Raw genomic sequence first — 21,071 nt, 5'->3', positions numbered from 1 at the left:
GCCAAGGATTCTAACGATATGAGACACTTGAGTACCTTTTAATAGTTAACTAAAACTAAAACCAAAACCAACAATAACTTTTGTTACCTGAAATAAAATCACCTTAAAAATAATATATTATTAATAAAATTAAATATTAAAATAACTTTAATTGCAGCTCATTAATTTAATTTAATTTCAGTTTGATTTCATATAGTTTAACTCAATGTACTAAAATAACTAAAAAGTTAATTTAATATGTAATCTTAGTTATTTTAGAAATAATACTAGCTGAAATTAAAGTTATTTTAATATTTAATTTATTTCAGCTATATTTTATTTCATTTAGTTTAACTTGAGCTACTAAAATAATTGAATATATTAAAATAACTTTTATTTCAGCTAGTTTTATTTCATTTAGTTTAACTTGAGCTACTAAAATAATTGAATATATTAAAAAAACTTTTATTTCAGCTAGTTTTATTTCATTTAGTTTAACTTGATGTACGAACATAACTAAAATTTAAATAAAAATAATAGACTACATACATTTTTTAAAAAGTAATTAAAATGACAAAAATATACAACAAACTACTAGCCCTTTTCTGCAAAAGAATACTGTTTCTTCAGTGCATATAAATAAATAAAGTGCCACTGACTATTATATTACATCTGATCTGATATAAGATTGTATTTGATGTATACCATTTTACTGTTCTGATTACCATAGTAATTATATGTCACTCCCTGATAATACCATGGTACTGTTCTGATTACCATAGTAATTATATGTCACTCCCTGATAAGACCATGGTACTGTTCTGATTACCATAGTAATTATATGCCACGCCCTGATAATACCATGGTATCATCATGTCCACGCCTTTCTCAGCATTACAGACTTTTACGCTGCATTCACGTGCTATCGGAAACTTCCTACATTCCCACTTGTTAAGTCGTGATTACCAGCACGTCGCATGCTCTATTGTCGGAAAGAACGGGAAACATGATGACAGCAGGTTTATTCATGCCTATCTATCGGAAAAATCTTATTTATGCCTAAATGAAGCATTGTTCTCGCTAAAACTTCAAACCCCACCCTCTCTAATGTTTACCCGCTTTGACGCCCCTCGAGCGAGCCTATCCACGTCAAGCGCGCTCCCGTTCTGGACTACAACTCCCACAATGCACGCGGACTCGCCCTTCAACGCTCGCATGCTAGTGTGTGACAGCACAGCAGACGCGTGAAATGTGCAAGTAGACCAGCTCAAAGTCACAGCATCAGCAGTAAAAGTGGAGTAAAATGTGTTTAACCAGCTTTCCTGCAGAACTGACTCGTGTGGTTTGACGCGAGCTTGTTTTTCTATGTCAGTGGATGGTGACTGGCTAACGTTACTGTTTATGTAAGTGGATGGTGACTGGAGTTTATCACTTCATCATATATTTGTGTATGAGGTCAGTAGTCCAACACCATGGGAATGTTTGAGAAGACTGCTATCAGATGCCATTAAAGTTGGTGTTTTTGTTCTCGATCTTTCCGCAGAACTACAACAGGTGCTGTCAGACTGTCAGGTAAGCCAGAAGCTCCATTGAAATGTAATGCTAATAACAGTTGTTTTGCTAACTGGCTAAAAGGTTAAAGCACTTTGATATTGACTTTGAGAATTGTGTCATGAGTTCATATCTGTCTCCGAGTAAATATTTAACAATGGCCCATTTTCAGTTGACGTCGTTTTGCTAAACAAACAACGTAAACAATCATGGTATGTTAGAGGACAATAGGCATTTATGATCTGTTTTGGTGATGACAAGTGTTTTATTTGATGGATTTACATGCTCAGTGGTTGTAAATGAATCTGGATACGTTTCATAAACAAGCATTTATTGTCTATTGTTGATGACAGGTATTTTGTATTTGATGCTTTTACTTGGTAAGATATAATCCTTGGCTGATTCTGCAAAATAGACAACGTAAAATGATTGATATGTCTCATAAATAAGTATTATTTGGCTGATGTTGGTGTTATATTTGATATCTGTTTTGATTCTCCGACAAGAGAAATCTTATGTAATGTTTCATAAATAACACATCAAACTGAGGGAAACCAAAATTTGTGAGAAAAACAGTGTAAAAAAACAAAACAAGATTAAACCAAATAAATAGAGATTAAAAAAAAAATAGTTTCAAATGGAATAATCAACAATTGATTTTAATAAATAGCCAGTAGAAAAAGTAGTAACAATGTATATATACATGAAAATGAATGCGGTATCAATTTTAGGATTCCATGCACAAGAATGATCATATTTGGAATATGATCATATTCATCTTCGCATGTAAACATCAGTTTTTAAGCCATATTTATGCATGCATTACTGTGTGCAGTTCCATATAAGATGTTTCTTGTGTTTATACCGTCGCCGTTTGTTAAACACTGTCGTTATTTTTTGTTGGTTGTCTGTATTTTTGCTCTTTGCGAATCACAATAGGCTTTCATTGGGTCTGTCATCTGATCCTCAGGGAACATAAAAGACTGGGATAGAGCGAGGCGAGCGGGAGGGGTGTTGGAAACCGTCCCACACTTCAACCCAACGTGAAAACAGATCAGTTGCTTTGGTGTCCGAATCGTTAAAAAACCCTTTCCCACTTGAGATCCTTTAACCCTGTGTCATTAATTTTTAACCCTGGGTTAACAATCCTGGGTTATCTTGCTAGTGCGATGCACTGTTAAAAAAAAAAGAAAAAAGTAATTAAACATTTTCCAGCTTACAGGAACTTTTGAGATGCACATACTAAGAAATATAAATTGAATTTACATAAAAACCCATTTTAGATCAACAGAATCCCACAAATGTTGTCCCTGAACAATTTTAAATTTAACTTTAATTAGTTACTGTTATAGGATTATTGTTATTGTATAGATTTGTGTCAAGGTGCATCGAGTTGCGTTGAATTTTGCATTGAAGTCCCCCTGTAGTCAATAGCCTAATTTTATCTTTGATCACCAAAATGACATATTTAAAAGTTTTTTTTCCTTGAAAAAAAATTCCTCATGCCTTAAAATATCTTGAATGTAACTCGACACCCTCACCTCATTTAGTATGCGTGGTTCTATGAATATGCAAATGAGCCCCGCCTCCACTCACTCACTCAGCTCAGAGATCCACTGGTTGACGATCACACGTTGATCTGATTGGTTACAAGGTAGTTTGTGACGTCAGAAACACCAGCGATTTCAAAGCGTGTTTTTGAGACTGTCTTTGGTTCACTGCAGTTTTAAGGAGGAAATACTCAGCAATGCTGTCGACTTATGAATTTACACATGCTTTGTCTTAAAGCGTATTAAAAACACCACATAGACACATAAACAACATTTAAAAGCTGGATTTCCACCACAGGGGGACTTTTAAGATTTCTCAACAATTTGTATGAACATTGTGAAACAAAATGAGTTTACAGACGATTAAAAATGACAGTTTCATGTATGACAATCTCAATTGTGAAATGTTGGTTAACCCAAGGTTTAAAAAGCTGTTAATCTGTTGCGTGATAGACCTAATCGTGAATTACTAAAGTCACTCTGAATAGTCAGGTGTAATCGAGCGCGTCACGTGACATGCCGTCTGCAGGGGCTGTGTGTGTGTGCGCACTGAATGTGTGTCAGCGTGAAGGACCTTTCACACACTGATCTTCTGGCTCCAGTTCACCTCGACACACAGAATAGGCCACAGGTTTTCTCCTGTCTTAAACCCATTACCAAACACCCCCCATTTTGGCAAGTGGGACGTAAATGACATGCCCAAAATAAAAAGGTTGCTGCTCATAATTAATTCTGAATAGACACATAACCAACATATATTTAGAAAGTTAACACTTGAGAGTTTACAGTTCAAGAATTACTCAGACTATTATTAATGTGGAGATATATATAAATGCCTCGTTCGTTCATATACAAGCTCAAACATAAAATAAAACTATTTAATTAATATATATATTTTAAATGTATAAAACTATATCATGTGTATGTGTGGTATAACAACTTATAACCACAATTAAGCCGAAGCCACAAGTCTGCTCATGCTTCATTTCAAATCTGAGGATGATTCCTCAAAAATTATGCATTTTATGAAGCATTTCCCAAGACCATGTTCATGTGTGTTTTTAGAGAAGGCTGATAAGATGCTAATAAAATATTATATTGCCCTTTAAACACACATTTGCAAGCGATTGTCTAATATCTGATCAATTCACGTTCTATTGTTCTCACTCGACGATCCTTTCACTCCTCTGCCATGAGACTTAATCTTCATTATTCTTTTATTGTTATTTTGTTTGTATTTTAGCCATTATTAGCCTTTATTATAGCCTTTATTACCACTTTCATCCCACTCTACATTAATCCACCTAATATATCACCCTTTTACTCAAAACTCACTTTAAACCACCATCGAGTGTTTGTATTAATGCGATCAAACCAGTAACGTCAGAGTTTCGCTCTTCAGATCGCATAATTCAGTGAAATATGAATAGAAATGGTATTCTGTATGATGAAATATTTTGCAAACATGTGATGATAAATAAATTTTTCTCCAAATATGCACACTTTTTGACTAAGAGCCCTAATGGACGCTGTTTAAAGGGATAGTTCACCCAAAAATGTGAAATATCCCATAATTTCCTTGCCCGCAAGCCATCCTAGGTGTATGATTTTCTTCTTTTCATCAGTTATATTAATAATATCCTGGCTCGTCCCAGCTTTAATGGCATTGAATAGTGCCCGAGTTTTTGAAGCTATATAGCATGTTAAAATTGTCACTTTTTGAGGGTGAGCAAAAACGTGCCGTTTTGTGTCTGTCCCTTTAAATGCAAATGAGTTGCTGCTCCCGGCACAGGGGGCGGAGCTTCAAGAGCTTGTGTCCTTTTACCTCACACACACATGCACTGAAATGGATGTTTTATGGATGTTTGAGCCTGTGTCACTATCTAATCTGCTAGAAGTCATGAAACATCTTAAGCCATCTTTTTGCTCGCTTGATGTGGTCCCACCACGTTTGTTAATTCAGGTCTGGGATGAAGTGGGGTCTACGATCATGTCGATAGTGAATCAAAGCCTTGTAGAAGGTGTGGTCCCATCTTATTTTAAGCATGCTTTGGTGCAGCCACTTTTAAAAAAACCAAGTTTAGACCCATCAGTATTAAACAATTACCGTCCAATTTCTAAATTGCCCTTTCTGGCTAAGTTATTGGAGAAGGTTGTTCTTAATCAACTTTCAGCTTTTTTAAAAGAAAATAAATTTTTTTAGATATTTCAATCCGGTTTTAGGTCTCAACACAGCACCGAAACTGCACTAATTAAAGTGACAAATGATTTGTTGTGGTCTGTAGATTCTGGGAACTGGGCGGTGTTAGTTCTTCTTGACCTTAGCGCGGCTTTTGATACTGTGGATCATGGAGTTCTTCTTGATCGTTTGAGGGAGAGGGGTGGGATCAGGGGGCTTGCGTTTAAGTGGTTCACATCGTATTTTGATGGAAGATCTTTTGCAGTGGAGCTTGGAAACTCTATATCGTCCTCTAAGCCGGTCTCCTCAGGTGTTCCTCAAGGCTCATGTCTTGGTCCTGTTTTGTTCTCCCTTTATATGCTCCCCCTGGGACTAATATGCCAAAAATATAATGTATCTTATCATTGTTATGCTGATGATATCCAGTTATATGTGCCCATGAAATGCAATGATGACCCCAACATTACTACTATGTCTGAGTGTTTGAATGAGATAAGAGCATGGTTGGCTGATAACTTTCTGCAGCTCAATGAGTCTAAATCGGAAGTGCTGATTTTTGGTCCACCTAAGTTAGCTAAACAGCTTACTTTACATCTTGACCCCTTAGCCATTAAGGAAGCAAGGAACCTTGGTGTAATTTTTGATTCAGAGCTGAAATTCGACAAACAAGTCAATGCTGTGGTTAAAAGTAGCTTTTATCAATTGCGGAGCATCGCCAAATTAAAGAGCATTTTGTCGTTTAAGGACATGGAAACTGTCATTCATGCCTTTATATCATCCAGATTGGATTACTGCAACTCGCTATACTTAGGATTGTCTAAAAAATTGTTATCAAGGCTGCAGTTGGTGCAAAATGCAGCAGCCAGACTATTGACAGGCACACGGAAATGGTCTAGGATTTCTCCGGTACTGGCCTCTTTGCACTGGCTTCCGGTTGAATTTAGAGTCCAATATAAAGTTTTGTCCATGGTTTTTAAAGGTCTGCATGGTTTGGCTCCGGAGTATGTATCATGTCTGATACAGAGACAGCATCACTATTCTGCTCGACCCCTTAGATCATCCCAGAGTTTGCTCCTACATGTTCCCAAATCACGGTTAAAAACCAAAGGAGATAGTGCATTTTCTGTGGCAGCCCCACGTCTTTGGAATAGTCTTCCTCTGCATATCAGATCTTGTGACTCGTTAGAATGTTTTAAATCTATGCTAAAAACACACCTCTATGCTGAGGCTTACAATTGCCCCTAGGTTTCCAGATACTGCTCGGGGTTGTATATTAACCCAGTGTTTTGTGTGAGTACTGTTTGTTGAGTGTTGAGTAATTTTTAGATTTGTACAGCACTTTGGCCAACTAGTGTTGTTTTTAAATGTGCTTAACAAATAAAAGTTGATTGATTGATTGAAAAGTTCAAAAACTTTTAGTCTTTTATGTTCAAACCGGAGTCAGAAAGATGGAGAGACTCGAGAAGAAGTGACAACATGTAGACAACATTTCTGAATGGTTAGTTGATGAATTTATGAAGCTTATGTGTAGTTATCTTCTAGTCATTGTTTAGCATATTCTGTCTTGATAATCTATAAATCGTGTTCAGGGGGCGGGGTTTATGTAAATTCAAGGGTTGGTGATGTCACTAACCCGGGAGGAATGTGGTGTAGTCTCTACCAGCCGTTTGTTGTAGTCCTTAAAAAGCGATTTCTTTAAAAGCAAATATCTCCCTTTGCTTTGAACTCTTGAGAGTCATAACTTTGCAGATGTTGTTTATGATCAAACAGCAACATTACACACTAACTAAAGTTAGAAAAGTCAAATCATAATCAACCACCCCTTTTAATAATATCCTGGCTCTTCCCAGCTTTAATGGCATTGAATAGTGCCCGAGTTTTTGAAGCTCCAAAAAGCGGATTATCAATCATAAAAGTAGTCTTTGACAACACCTTATTAACGTCCTCTTGATCACTTCTGTTATTATTGTGTTGCCAACTAGTATCACAGAACCATTAGCAGAATAAATCATGCATAGATTACATTCAGAAGGATACATAAAGTTGTGTGCTATATTAAGCTGTGTTGCTCAGGCCTTGTTCGTCTCACTGGCTTCCAGGACCTTGAATAATTCAGCATTCGCGCTATTATTAGAGGTCCATCTGTGTGACCCTTTCAGATGAGATTTGATCCAGGCGCTTCTGGATTCCTGTCGGCACGTCACATATCAGTTCCTCTGGCCTGCTTCTGCAAACCAATTCACTTTTTATTTGCTGAATGAGTGAATTTCATATTCATTGAACACAGTCAGATTAATAATTCAATATTTGCATTTATGGTTATAATCTGTTTTGTGATGAAAATCTTGTGAATATGATTGATAATACACATAGATAATCACATGAAAAGACATGTCACTTCAAATCTGATAATATATTTTGCATAAACAAACTTAAACTTTTTGTAGGATTATTTGCAAGATTTGTTTTTTTTTTTAGTGCAAAAAAAAAGAAAAAAAGTGTAAAAGCATTCGCAAATTAGACCATGAATAACCCCAAACGCTTGATTTATTTCTTCAGCAATATTAAATATCACTGTGTAAAGTCTGTATTATGTAACATACGTTGCCATAATCAAAAATGTTCATTAACTGGATCATTGGTAATATTTCAAAATGATTTCCATAATTTTGACAGAGAATAAACATTGTGTTTCCCAGCTTTAGAAACATTCCAGTAACGCTGGTAATATTAGAAGTGGAAACGGGAGACGATTACATTTTAAAGCATCCGTGTGAAAACAAACCTGGAAAGAGACGTGAGGATTTGGGGAGAAACATGAAAGATTCTTACTTAGTGCAGTGAATTATTCATGGGATATTATATAAATTAAGCAGAGCAGAATACAGATGCCCAGTAAGGATGCACCGATATTAAAGTTTTGGCCCGATAATTCTGGATATTCGAAAGCCGATAAACGATATGTTGGCCGATAAATCTAAATCCAAATTTTAGATAATTTTTGAGAGCCTGATTACAAAAGCAAAAGTCTCACCATGTCCCAAGCACACAATTATAATGATGTTCTCATTATAATTTTATGTAGCCTATATGTGACCCTGGATCACGTCACGAGTCACATGTCGCACGGGTATATCTGTGGCAATAGCCAACAATACATTGTATGGGTCAAAATTATAGATTTTTCTTTTATGCCAAAAATCATTAGGATATTAAGTAAAGATCATGTTCCGTGAAGATATTTTGTAAATTTCCTACCTTAAATATATAAAACATGTATTTTTGTGAGTGAATGCTGCACAATCGCCAACATAAATGCACAACTTTAAAGGAGATTTTCTCAATGTTTAGATTTTTTTGCACCCCCAGATTCCAGATTTTAATAGTTGTATCTCGGCCAAATATTGTCCTATCCTAACAAACCATACATCACTGGAAAGCTTATTTATTCTGCTTACAAATGATGTGTAAATCTCAATTTCAAAAAATTTACCCATGTGACTGGGTTTGTGGTCCAGGGTCACATTATAACTTATTTCAAGCATTTAAATCCATCATGGTGAACAGTGCGCATCTGAAGTGTCTCAGCTTAAGGAAATAATACATTATTTATCAGCTTTAAGATATCGGCCAAATTTTCTTATTGAGCCGATAACATTAAAAATGAATATATCGTGCATCACTAATGCCTAGTATAAGTTGTCTTTTTTTATACTGTTACAGCAGAATACAAGGGGAAAAAAAGAAAATAATCAGGAGGAACAGATTTCAGTGATTGCATTCATTACACATCACATTAAAATACCAAGCGTTAGGTTATTCTCTGGAAGTCTGAACACGAGAACATGAAGGAAGTTTCACAGCTTACGGATCAGGATTATTTGTTGCGCAACCTTATGTTTTGAAATGATTTGTTTCAGTCTTTTTGAGTTGAACTTAATCTTTGAGTTGACGGATCATCTAAAACGCAGTAGGCTTGTTAGGAAAAAGGTGGATATGATGGGATGTACATTCTAATATTAATTTCATGTCTCTCCAGGTGTGGTGTGAGTGTCAGCGTGTCGGCCGGCGAGCCCCCGGTGTGCTGGCGTGTATGAATGGATCAGGTTGGCATGGGTAATGCAGTTCAGGAGCGCCAGGGGGCGCTGGCACCGGGTGAAGTGCTGCCACGCCCCGCCTCCAGCCAATCAGAGGTAAGAACACTCACTTCTGAACACGCCCACAGCAGAGAACAGCCAGTAAGATTGCACCATTTGGTCCCGACTGATTCTGACTATTGGGTCATTTTCTTTTTCCCGAAAATGCTAGGTAACGTTATCACATTGGACTAAAACTTACTGACTTTACTCTCTCAAGGTGTAACTACTTCCCCAAAAAAGTAGATTTTTTTTTTTTTTTGTAATTTTTTGTCCCCCTCACCTTGTTGCACTTTGGTGTTCCGGGTCAAAAATGACTGGCCTACAAATTTTTTTGTATAAATCTCTCATTACACTATATTATCACCCAATATTGGATCCAGTCTTTTTTTGTCAACTTGTTTTCTTTCAATTATCACAGGTTTTGGATTTCTTTTTGGCTCTGATTGATCGTAGGCCTCCTTTATTTGTGCTTATGATGAGCCTAAATTTTTGACCAAAAAAATTTTATTTGTGGGTTATTTTGGCAATATTTAATAAAATGTTTCTGTACAACCAGATAACAATTTACAGTTCCATTTTGTACAAAATAAAAATATTTAAAAACAAACTTCCTGGTTAAACATTACAGCACAGTAGTGTGATAAACTGGACATTTTTCCCATATTTTGTTGAATATTGACAAATTTATCCACAAATAATGCCTTTTTCACTCAAATCAATGAGGTCTACGACCAGTCAGTTTCAAAAAATAAATACAAAACCTGTGCTAATTGAATGAAAATAATTTGACAAAAAAGACTGAATGCAATATTAGGTGATGATAAAGCATAACGAGAGATTTACAAGCAATTTTTTTTTCAAAAGGCTGGTCATTTTTGACTGGGAACACCAAAGGTGTTGCAGGGTTTTCAACACAACACAAGGGTTACGTTTACATTTTAAATGTTTTGACTCGTCCTCATGTCATTTTGAAGCCGTATGACTTTATTTGTGGGGATTCTGGCTTGTAAATGATGACACAACCGTTGTATTTCTGTAGAAATAATTGCACGTTAACCATATCAATCCACATTCATTGTGTTGTTAAAGAATGCAGAAGTAAAAACCAGTTTGTGAGGTGTTTCGGGCTGGTCTTTATTTGTGCAACAGGAAGAACAGAAGATTATATTGAAAGAGTCAGTGTTTACCGTCTACAGGAAGTCAAACCACAAATGAATTACTCATAGTTGAGATCAACCCTGTAAAGCCTGACAAATGAAATCATAGTCTATTTTTGAAACAGTTTATTGAAACTTGAGACAAAATATGAAAACAATCTATTGCTTTTGTGTGTTTTTTGTTGATACATCAGGCTTTTATGGCTCAGATAGTCTGATATAGTGAGAATATGGAGGAAAAAACAGCTCAGTTTTATTCACAGGCCCAAACTTAGCAAAAATATGCAATTTAGTGCAGATATTTATATGTACAAAACATAAGATGAAATTCTGATGCTTGTAATGTAAATCAATGAGGTCTTTATAACATCATGACAAAATACTTGCATAAAATGCATATAAATATCAGTCGTTGTCACTCGATATTTCCCAATGTCAAAGCTCTGCATTTTAAAGCATATTTGTTCATCTCTCAATCATTGTATTCCATTACATTTATTGCAATTACATTTTACAAACACATTACATTTAATGCAATACAGTGATTGAGAGATGAACAAATAAACCTTCCTCAAAAGCCTGATGATCATATTTGAGACTCACATTTTAACATGATATTTCTAATAAATGATGTATGGATAATCAAGTAAACCGAAGTTGCTTCAGTCCAGTAAGTGTTCATCTTAAAAACATTATTGACAATATCAAAGTTATTACGTTTACTTTATTAAATCATTAAAGATGATAAGGACACGTGAACCACAAGCTGAACATTTTAAAAATTATATTTAAAGGCTTTTACTTGCTAAAAAAGTATGAACTGTCAATCAGACGACAGAAGGACTGCAGTAGATTGTGTGCAACAGGTTTTTAATCAAAGTTTTGATCATTTAGAGGCCATTTGCATCAAAATTTGCATATCAAATATGACGCAGTAGGGTTAAGATGGCATGCAAGAAAACATTTTAACATCTAATACCCATTTAAATGGACGGATTGTCCATTATATCAGTGGAAAGTGTGTGACCTCATCATCTATTTACAAGCTGACTGAGATCTTCAGTCATGGGTTAAGCTTTCCATCAGTGATCTTGGGATCAAATGTCTGTTGGAAGAAAGTTCCTTGTCGTCTCTATCTCTAGATAACCGAAGTATTTTCCAGTGTTTTCTTTAACCGGTGACTCTCCTCTCTCGGGTCCTGTAGAGTCACTGTGTGCTTTAATGTTTAATGTAGTCCTGTTCCTGTCTTCTGATTGGTCAATCTAGTGTTCCAGCAGTGATGTAGTACCAGCTAATGTGTAATGCCATAAAGTAACATTTGTAATGAACATTTAATATTTGTATCATGTTATGAATGTTTTATAATAGCAATAAGAAGTGTTGAGAGAGAATATTATAATTCTATTTTTATTTAATCTACGATTATCCAGAAATGTGGGACGATTTCATGCTCAAAATAATGTCATACACTTTTATATTTAGAATAAGAGTCAGTTTCTATTTCAGTTAGCTGTTATTATAGTTATTATCATGACCATCATTCATTATTTTGCATGATATTTTTGTTTTTATTTCCATGTGGGCTGCTGATCGTCTCGTTTACAGTAAATCCCATCAGCCGTCTCAGTGTTTTACAAGGGTTCACAGGTTAAAGTGTCTGGATTAAACCAAAATCGCATTATGGCTTAGTGTGATTATCAAATATTACCTTTTAGTCGTTTTTATATTTTTATTAAGTAATAATAATGATTATTTTTTAGCCATATTGATGTATAATCACACAACTTTGGCCAACTGTGCAACCCTAAACACAATTACAATTGCATTTCGCCCCCCCAAATTGCCATAGAATGGGATGAAATTAGTCTCAAAATTATTAACAAATGCATGCACAATTATCCATGAGATTTATACGATACATTTGCAATATTTACAAAGATCATGGATAATTGTGCATGCATTTGTTAATAATTTTAAATGTTGCATGTGGAGAACCTTTTTAATTGCTTCTATAAGGTACAGGATCCTTCATATTATGATGAACAGGGCGGATGAATCTGTAGTCTGTAGTCATTCAGTCGTTCGGCATGCTGAGACTTGAGGTTTGATAAATAAGGTATTCAGGCAGTTATTCAGGTCATGAGTTTGTGTGTGGAAACGGATTAAGAGTGTGAATATAAACCTGTTCTGCTTTATAAAGATTAGAGGGAAGGCTTGAGTCCTTCCCAGAAGCCACAGTATGTGGTCATGCCTGGACATGTTTACTCCATCACATTCTTACTGATTAACACTGGGTGTGTTTAACTATTAGAAGATGTGGATTGAGGTATTTACGTGAAAATATTTATGAATCATAACTAATCTGTGTGTGTGTGTGTGTGTAGGGTTTTAAACAGGGCCGGTCGGTCTTGAACTCTCTGCTCTCGGGGGCGTTTGCAGGAGCTGTGGCTAAAACCGCTGTCGCCCCACTGGATCGAACCAAGATTATCTTCCAAGGCAAGAACAACTCTTATTAACCTTCCTTGAGTGACTGACTACACATTAGCAGGGCACTAAAGTATTTTAAACACTTCAAATACACTTAAGCCGGGTGCACACTGTGCGATTTATTAGCATCCTTTACGATTGTTCCTTGTCAGACTGTACGAACAAGATCATCGCTGTAAGTCATGTCACACTGTAAGATCTCAGTTATCAATAATGTCACACTGTAAGATCTCAGTTGTTATTAATGTCACCTGTGTGAACTTGAGGAGAACTGACTTTATACATCCACCTCACAGGGGTGCAAACTTGTCACCTTTCACCGAAAATAGGTCATTTGTGTGATTCATGTAGATCCGATGAGTTCGGGTCAATTATAACGTGCAATTGAAAATGAAATGCGCCAACCAACTTCCCAAATTTGCAACGAGAATTGTTTATAAAACTGTTGTCAGCAAAAGCTTTAAAATTATGAAAATTCCCCCCAAAAAATCCACAAATTTCCGCCAAAATAAAAGCCTTATTTGAAAACGATGTATATTAGTGTGATTTTACTGTAAAATTATTTTATTAAATAATATATTTTACCGTGCAATGGTATTATTACTATAGTACTGTATTTCTTTATTGTTTTGTTTAATTTTTATAACTTATAAATAATATTTAATAACAACAATAATCATAAAATAATAATAGCTATTATTGTTATTGCATAGTCATATTGAATGGGTTCCTTAAAAACAACTAAATTAAAAAAAAAATGGAAACTCTAAAAGGTTATTTATTTTTTTACCATTTTATCTTTATACTATAAATGTAAATCCACATTTTAAAGTTGAAATCCAGGCATTTTGAAGAATGATGATGTACGAATAATCCCCTAGTTTTGTAAATAAACCTTGTTGTTGCACAATAAATGTTTCACAGGAATACATATTAGTGCTTTATTTCTTATTTATTGCTGAATAGCTTTTTTTTATCTGAAATAACAAGTGAAACTCTAAATATTTCTCTTCATCTTCTCATTTCAGTGTCGTCGAATAGATTCTCCGCTAAGGTGAGTGTTTTACTTTTCAATGTGAATCAACTTTTTTTTCTGCGCTAACATGTCAGTGGTTTTGCATATACATTTAAAAGTTTGATATATCTGTCAGTCTGCAGATGACTTCGTATATTTTGTGATGAATGCCATGTTTGTATTCCTGTCGCTCAAACAGTAGATCAGGCCGCTTGCAACACCAACGTCATGGGTTCGATTTCCTAGGAATGTATGAACTGATATACTTGAATAATACTTGTAAGTCACTTTGAATAAAATGCATATGTGACCCTGGACCCTGGATTTTTTTTAAATTGAGATTTATACAGGATATGAAAGCTGAATACAACTATATGAAAATCTGGAATCTGAGGGTGCAAAAAAATCGAAACATTGAGAAAATCTCCTTTAAAGTTGTGCATTTATGTTCAAGTTTGTGCTGCATTCACTCACAAAAATACATGTTTTATATATTTACGGTAGGAAATTTACAAAATATCTTCATGGAACATGATCTTTACTTAATATCCTAATTATTTTTGGCATAATAATTTTGACCCATACAATGTATTGTTGGCTATTGCCACAAATATACCCGTGCGACTTGAGACTGGATCCAGGGTCACAAATATATACATTTTGTCATTTCCAGGAGGCGTACAGGTTAATTTACCGCACATATCTCAAGGATGGCTTCTTCAGTCTGTGGAGGGGAAACTCGGCCACTATGGTGCGCGTTATTCCATACGCTGCCATCCAGTTCTGCGCACATGAACAATACAAGAGGATTCTGGGACAGCATTACGGCTTCCAGGGCAAGTGAGTCACTGGTGCTTCACCACTGCACATTTACATGGGCATGTACATTTATTAATCCAAAGCGATTTACAAATGAGAAATTAAACAAACATCCACGTTAATCCACATTAAACCACGTTTCTGATGCTGGGATCCTTCTGGAGTCAAAGCGAATGTTCCTTATGCTTCCATTTCTTCTTCCATTTGTCCTGTTATCGACAGACTCGAGCGTGTGGACAGAAAGTGAACGAGCATCTGTATACTGTATCCAGTGTAGACAGCGTCATTCATTATAATGCTTTTGACATGACTCAACGCTCATATCCAGTGTACGCAAATGACAGTTACGCAAGGGTGGGCGGGGCCTATGGTGCGATGATGTAAATCTATTGGTTGATGTCTTGCTCTGGAGGCAGTCATATGCAAATGTATATGCAAATGATTCCACAGATCCCACAATATCCAAACAAGCCGTTTTTGGATGAATTATATTTAATGGTGAAATTATCCTGTTTTCCAGAGCTCTGCCGCCTGTGCCGCGGCTGCTGGCGGGTTCGATGGCGGGAACAACGGCTGCCATGATCACGTACCCACTGGACATGGTCCGCGCACGCATGGCCGTCACACCCAAGGAAATGTAAGACGTTTCATCCATCTATCTTAAGGGGAAAAAGGGATAAAAATTAACTTTTTTTTTTTTAAATGAAATGAAATTTTCTCATCATTTACTCGCCCTCATGCCATCCCCGATGGATATGACTTTCTTTCTTCAGATAAACACAAACAAAGATTTTTTTAGGAAAATAATCCTTCTCCGTGAGTCCATATAATGCCATTGAATGCCATTGCTTGAAAAATCCATACTCCAAAAATCCAAAACCCACAGGATGAATCAATGCCTTCTGAAGCCAAACGCTAGGTGTGTGTAACAAAAATACTAGTATTTTGAACTTTTTTAACTATAAATTAATGCTTCTGGTCTATTTTTTATTTTATTTTTTATTAATATTTCAAGAAAATATTACAATAGTGGAAGCACACATCTTTTAGAAATCTAGAATATTTCCAACAAAAGTATAAATTAAACAAGTTCTATCATTCTTGCACAGTGAAATATTCTCACATAGGACAAATTGGAAAGAATGAAACAAAGAAAAGAAATGAAAAAAATCAAACGAGCAAAAACACCCTCAGAAAAACGGGTATCAATCATGGTGCATTAATAAAAGAATCATATTTCTTTAAAAAAAAATATTTTCAATTTTTCTTAGTGATTTGATTAAATATTCTACTTCACATAGGAAATCTATAAAAGTTGGTATTTTCTTTAGAAACCTTTGTGAAAATAAAGGATACGAAAGTTAACAGTGGATTATAAAGATTTGTTTTGGGTTTTTACAAAGAGAAATAACATCCTTAAAGCGTAAATTACAGTTCATATTAACTTTATAAAAACAATAAGAGCTCAAATCATTCCAGAAAAGTGCTGAAACATAACAAGAAAATAAATCAAATGACAAATGTCTTCACTTTCATTCTTTCATTTCATTCTTGCAAAGTATTTTTCTTAAGCGCGCAGTCTTTTCACTTCAGAAGACATTGATTCATCCATTGGGATCGCATGGATTCCCGTTAAAAAAAAGGAAAATTTAAAAAGTTGAAAAATGGAGATATAAGGTTTCCGCCCGACAGCAACGATGATATCCAGGTTTTCCAAGACTGTGGGAATCCTGGTTCTTTAAAGACAAACATTAGTTTAGGGAGTGAATTCAAATTAGAAACATCTTGATTTTCAGATGTTTTTAAATGCTTGTTTTGTCATCGTGAGGCGTCCTTGGAAGTTTGCTAAGGCAACAACTGCTGTAAAGAAACGCGAGTGTGATGTCAGTGTGTGATGATGTCATTGGTCCTCAGGTACAGTAACATCATGCACGTGTTCGTGCGCATCTCTCGCGAGGAGGGGCTGAAGACGATCTACAGGGGCTTCACTCCCACCATCCTCGGCGTCGTGCCGTACGCAGGAATCAGTTTCTTTACATACGAGACGCTGAAGAAAGTTCACGCAGGTAGAGTGTGCGTGTGCGTGTGCGTGTGCGTGTGTGTGTGCGTGTGCGTGTGCGTGCGTGCGTGTGTGTGTACTTGTACAACTATCTTTGTGAGGACCAGTTTGAGTTTTAGACCATTGGACAAAGAGAGTAAAGAGGTCTCAGAGAGTGAGGACCGGCCAAAATGTCCTCACTTTAAAGGCCTGTTTGAGGGTCAAGACTTGGTTTTAGGGATAAGGTTATAATGAGGTTAAAGGTCGGTTTAGGGTCAGGGGTCGGGTTAGGCACTTAGTTGTGATGGGTAAGGTTAGGGTAAGCGGATAGAGATTGCATTGTGTCAATGAATGTCCTCATAAAGATAGATGTACAAGAAAGTGTGTGTGTGAGTTAGAGAGATTCAGTGTTATTATAGCGTTTCCATTCCGTTTTTTTATTTGTTGTCTAAGTTTCTGTGTCATTTTTAGTTTCAAATTATTGACTGCTTTTAGTTTTATGGTAACTCTTTACATTAAGGTCTCATTTGTTAGAGTCCCCCTGTAGTCAATAATTTTATCCCTTAAAACTCATTTTTGATCACCAAAATTACATATTTAAATGTTTTTTTCCTTGAAAAAAATGTCTTCATGCCTTAAAATTATACCTTAAAATAGCTGTAACTCGACACCCTTGCCTCATTTAGTATGCGCGGTTCTATGAATATGCAAATGAGCCCCGCCTCCACTCACTCACTCAGCTCAGAGATCCACTGGTTGACGATCACACGTTGATCTGATTGGTTACAAGGTAGTTTGTGACGTCAGAAACACCAGCGATTTCAAAGCGTGTTTTTGAGACTGTCTTTGGTTCACTGCAGTTTTAAGGAGGAAATACTCAGCAATGCTGTCGACTTATGAATTTACACATGGTTTGTCTTAAAGCACATTAAAAACACCACATAGACACATAAACAACATTACAAGCTGGATTTAGCCACAGGGGGACTTTAATATTAGTTCATGTATTAACTAACATGAATCAACAGTGAGCAATATATTTATTAGTCCTTGCTAATATTAGTTAATATACATACAACTGTTCATTGTTTGTTAATGTTAGTACACAATGCATAAACTGTTAACTTTTGATTTTAAAGAGCAAATTAGTCAAATATTGAGATTAACTTTAAGATTAATAAATGCTTTAGATGTATTGTTCATATGTTAACTAATATAGTTAATGTTAACCTTGTTGTGAAGTGTTACCTTTTTATTTTCTTGAACCAGAAAACACGGTAACACTTTACAACAATGTCCCATTAGTTAATTCATCAACTATGGGTTTCATAACCCTCGTTAACTGGTCTTCTTAACTATTAATGCTTATATCTCCTAAATGCGAATTGTTTTTGGAACATACCAGCTTATTAATAACCTTAAGGGTAACATATTAATACTAAAAGCTAAAAAAAACTTACATTTTGATGAAATTAATATTAACTGAGAGTAATAAATGCTGAAGAAGTATTGTTCATTCTTAGTTCATATTAAAGGGTTAGTTCCCCCAGAAATGAAAACTCTGTCAGTAATTACTCTCCCTCATGTTGTTCAACCCCGTAAGACTTTCGTTCATCTTCAGAACACAAATTAAAGGTCCTGTTTTTCGTGTGTTTTTGAAGCTTTGATTGTGTTTACAGTGTGCAATATAACATGTGTTCATGTTTCGCGTGTAAAAAAACACAGTATTTTTCACACAATTTACTTATCTGTACTACGCTGTTTTCACTGTCCTAAGAACGAGCTGATGAGTTCCTTGTTCTATGAAGTCCCTCCTTCAGAAATACGTAACGAGTTCTGATTGTGCCAGCGGTTCCTGTGTTGTGATTCGACAGCAGCTTAGCACACGTTGCCCGGAAAGGTCACGCCTCTTCCCATAACGTGGAGACTGGCATGCGCATAAATTGTATCCATTGATCTCGAAGTACAGCGTCCCTGGGAAGGCCAAACAAAGGTGATTGGACTCCGGGATGAAAATAACAGCGTCTCGACGACATGGCGACAAACACACTCTACAAACGCAACTCTTCCTCTTCTCCGTGGGAGCGCAACAAGACCACGCCCCCTTTTATTGTGTATTCCTGTGGGCGGAGGTTAGTCAAAAAACTGTTCTAGTGACGTCATTAAAGAAGGAAGTAGAGGGATGTAGTCCAAATCGACCGTTCGCTGTAGGCAACTTCTGTTAAATAAAATATCTCGCTTGGCATTGAACTTTGAGCTTTATCATTTTACAGATATTATTTATACTCTAACAGCAACATTACACACTAACTAAAGTTTGAAACATGGGATCACGAAGAACGGGACCTTTAAGATATTTGTGATTAAAACTGAGAGCTGTCTCACTCCTCCATAGGCTTCTCTGTTAGTGAAACTTGCCGGCCCAGAAAGTTAGTAAAGACAATGTTTAAAATAGTCCGAGTGACTACAGTGGCTCAACCTTAAGATTATCAAGCGACGAGAATACTTTTAGTGCGCAAAAACACAAAAATAACGACTTTATTCAACTATTGATGTTATGTCAGAACGCAGGCTCACTATTGGCCAGAATCAGACACATGACCAGCGTCGGCCAATAGTGAGCCTCCGTTCTGACGTATAACACAGAAGCGCTGCTGTTACACTACGTGAACTCACTCAGAGAAACACAGAAGAACATGAAGAGTTGAATAAAGCCATTATTTTGCGCACTAAAAGTATTCTCGTCGCTTGATAATCTGAAGGTTGAGCCGCTGTAGTCCTCGGACTATTTTAAACATCGTCTTTAATAACTTTCTGGACCGGCAAGTTTCACTAACAGAGAAGCCTATAGAGGAGTGAGACAGCTCTCAGATTTAATCAGAAATATCTTCATTTGTGTTCTGAAGATGAACGAAAGTCTGACGGGGTTGAACAACATGAGGGAGAGGAATTACTGACAGAGTTTTCATTTCTGGGGGAACGAACCCTTCAACTACGGTAGTTACCTAATAAACCGTTTTGTGAAGTGTTAGCATTGTGTTTAGTTTTATTGGCTCTTCTCTGTCTCCTCAGTAACTGGTCTCTTCTGTGTTTCAGAGCACACGGGTCGCTCTCAGCCGTACTCGTACGAGCGTCTGGCGTTCGGTGCGTGCGCGGGTCTGATCGGCCAGTCCTCCTCGTACCCGCTGGATGTGGTGCGCAGACGCATGCAGACGGCCGGCGTCACCGGACACACGTACGGCACCATCACCGGCACCATGAGGGACATCGTGGCGGAGGAGGGCGTGATCCGAGGACTCTACAAGGGCCTGAGCATGAACTGGGTCAAAGGGCCCATCGCTGTGGGCATCAGCTTCATGACCTTCGACCTCTCGCAGATCCTGCTGCGCAAGTTTCAGCAGTTCAGCTACAGCGCGCGGTAGCGGCGCAGAGACCCGGAGTAAAACAGAACAAATTTAGTTTCTTTTTTTTGGGTGACACTTTACAATAAGGTTCATTTGTTAACATTAGCTTGATGTATTAATGAACTAACATTAGTGACTGTTAGTTAATCAGTGCTTTAGTTCACAGTGCATTAACTAATGTTAACAAATACAATCTTTGATTTTATTAATGTATTAGTAAATGTTGAAATTAATATCAACTGAGATTAAAAAACACTCGTGTTAACTAATGATCCTGACTGTAAAGTGTCACTCTTTTGAGAATATGCTGCCAATGAAGAGGAGGAAACAGTTGTTTAGCTTTTGATTTCTGATGCAAGCATTTTGTGTTTCGAGCGAGCGAGTGTGTGTGTGTGTGTGTGTGTGTGTGTGTGTGTGTGTGTGTGTTTGCTAGTCAGAGACGCGCTGAATGTACGTCCCGCCGTCACAGACTGAACGTCCTGTAAGTGCAATACCGACTGAATGCGTTTCTGGACACACACACATGTCGAGTTTACAGCATGTGTTTGTCTGGATATCACTTTCATATCAGGGTGAGACTCATGAAGATGATCAGGTCATTTTTCACTCCGAAATCAAAAGATAAATAAGATTTTACATGAATTGCATGTAGCCTGATTTAGGACCATTGAGATTTATGTATTTTTGCACAACAATAACACATTTTACCTCAAATTAAATATTAGTTAAAAGTATAACTATAGGTATACTTCA

At 36.5% G+C, this 21,071-nt stretch overlaps 1 protein-coding gene across 2 annotated transcripts; it reads left to right on the top strand.

The window, feature by feature from the left end:
- Positions 1–953: 953 nt before the first annotated feature.
- Positions 954–20,588, top strand: slc25a42 (solute carrier family 25 member 42). Of its 2 annotated transcripts, none has more exons than XM_079876932.1 (9): positions 954–1,382; positions 1,523–1,551; positions 9,299–9,452; positions 12,940–13,051; positions 14,071–14,096; positions 14,731–14,897; positions 15,397–15,513; positions 16,791–16,942; positions 20,011–20,588. In XM_079876932.1, the coding sequence occupies exons 3-9, from the start codon at positions 9,357–9,359 to the stop codon at positions 20,334–20,336; spliced, it is 996 nt and encodes a 331-aa protein (XP_079733058.1). In that variant the 5' UTR covers positions 954–1,382; positions 1,523–1,551; positions 9,299–9,356; the 3' UTR covers positions 20,337–20,588. The 2 variants fall into 2 exon arrangements, with proteins under 2 accessions (XP_079733058.1, XP_079733059.1); XM_079876933.1 differs by having other exon boundaries at positions 954–1,434.
- Positions 20,589–21,071: the final 483 nt, after the last annotated feature.

Source organism: Squalius cephalus (assembly GCF_949319135.1).
Source record: "Squalius cephalus genome assembly, chromosome: 7".
NCBI lineage: Eukaryota > Metazoa > Chordata > Actinopteri > Cypriniformes > Leuciscidae > Squalius > Squalius cephalus.
This window is presented reverse-complemented; position numbering and strand designations above follow the sequence as displayed.

Bases quoted from the DNA above. Each gene is read 5' to 3' on its own strand.
- slc25a42 (XM_079876932.1), top strand. From the start codon at position 9,357: ATGGATCAGGTTGGCATGGGTAATGCAGTTCAGGAGCGCCAGGGGGCG. The intron at 14,097-14,730 runs GTGAGTGTTTTA...TGTCATTTCCAG, and splicing joins CGAATAGATTCTCCGCTAAG to GAGGCGTACAGGTTAATTTA. The intron at 15,514-16,790 runs GTAAGACGTTTC...ATTGGTCCTCAG, and splicing joins GCCGTCACACCCAAGGAAAT to GTACAGTAACATCATGCACG.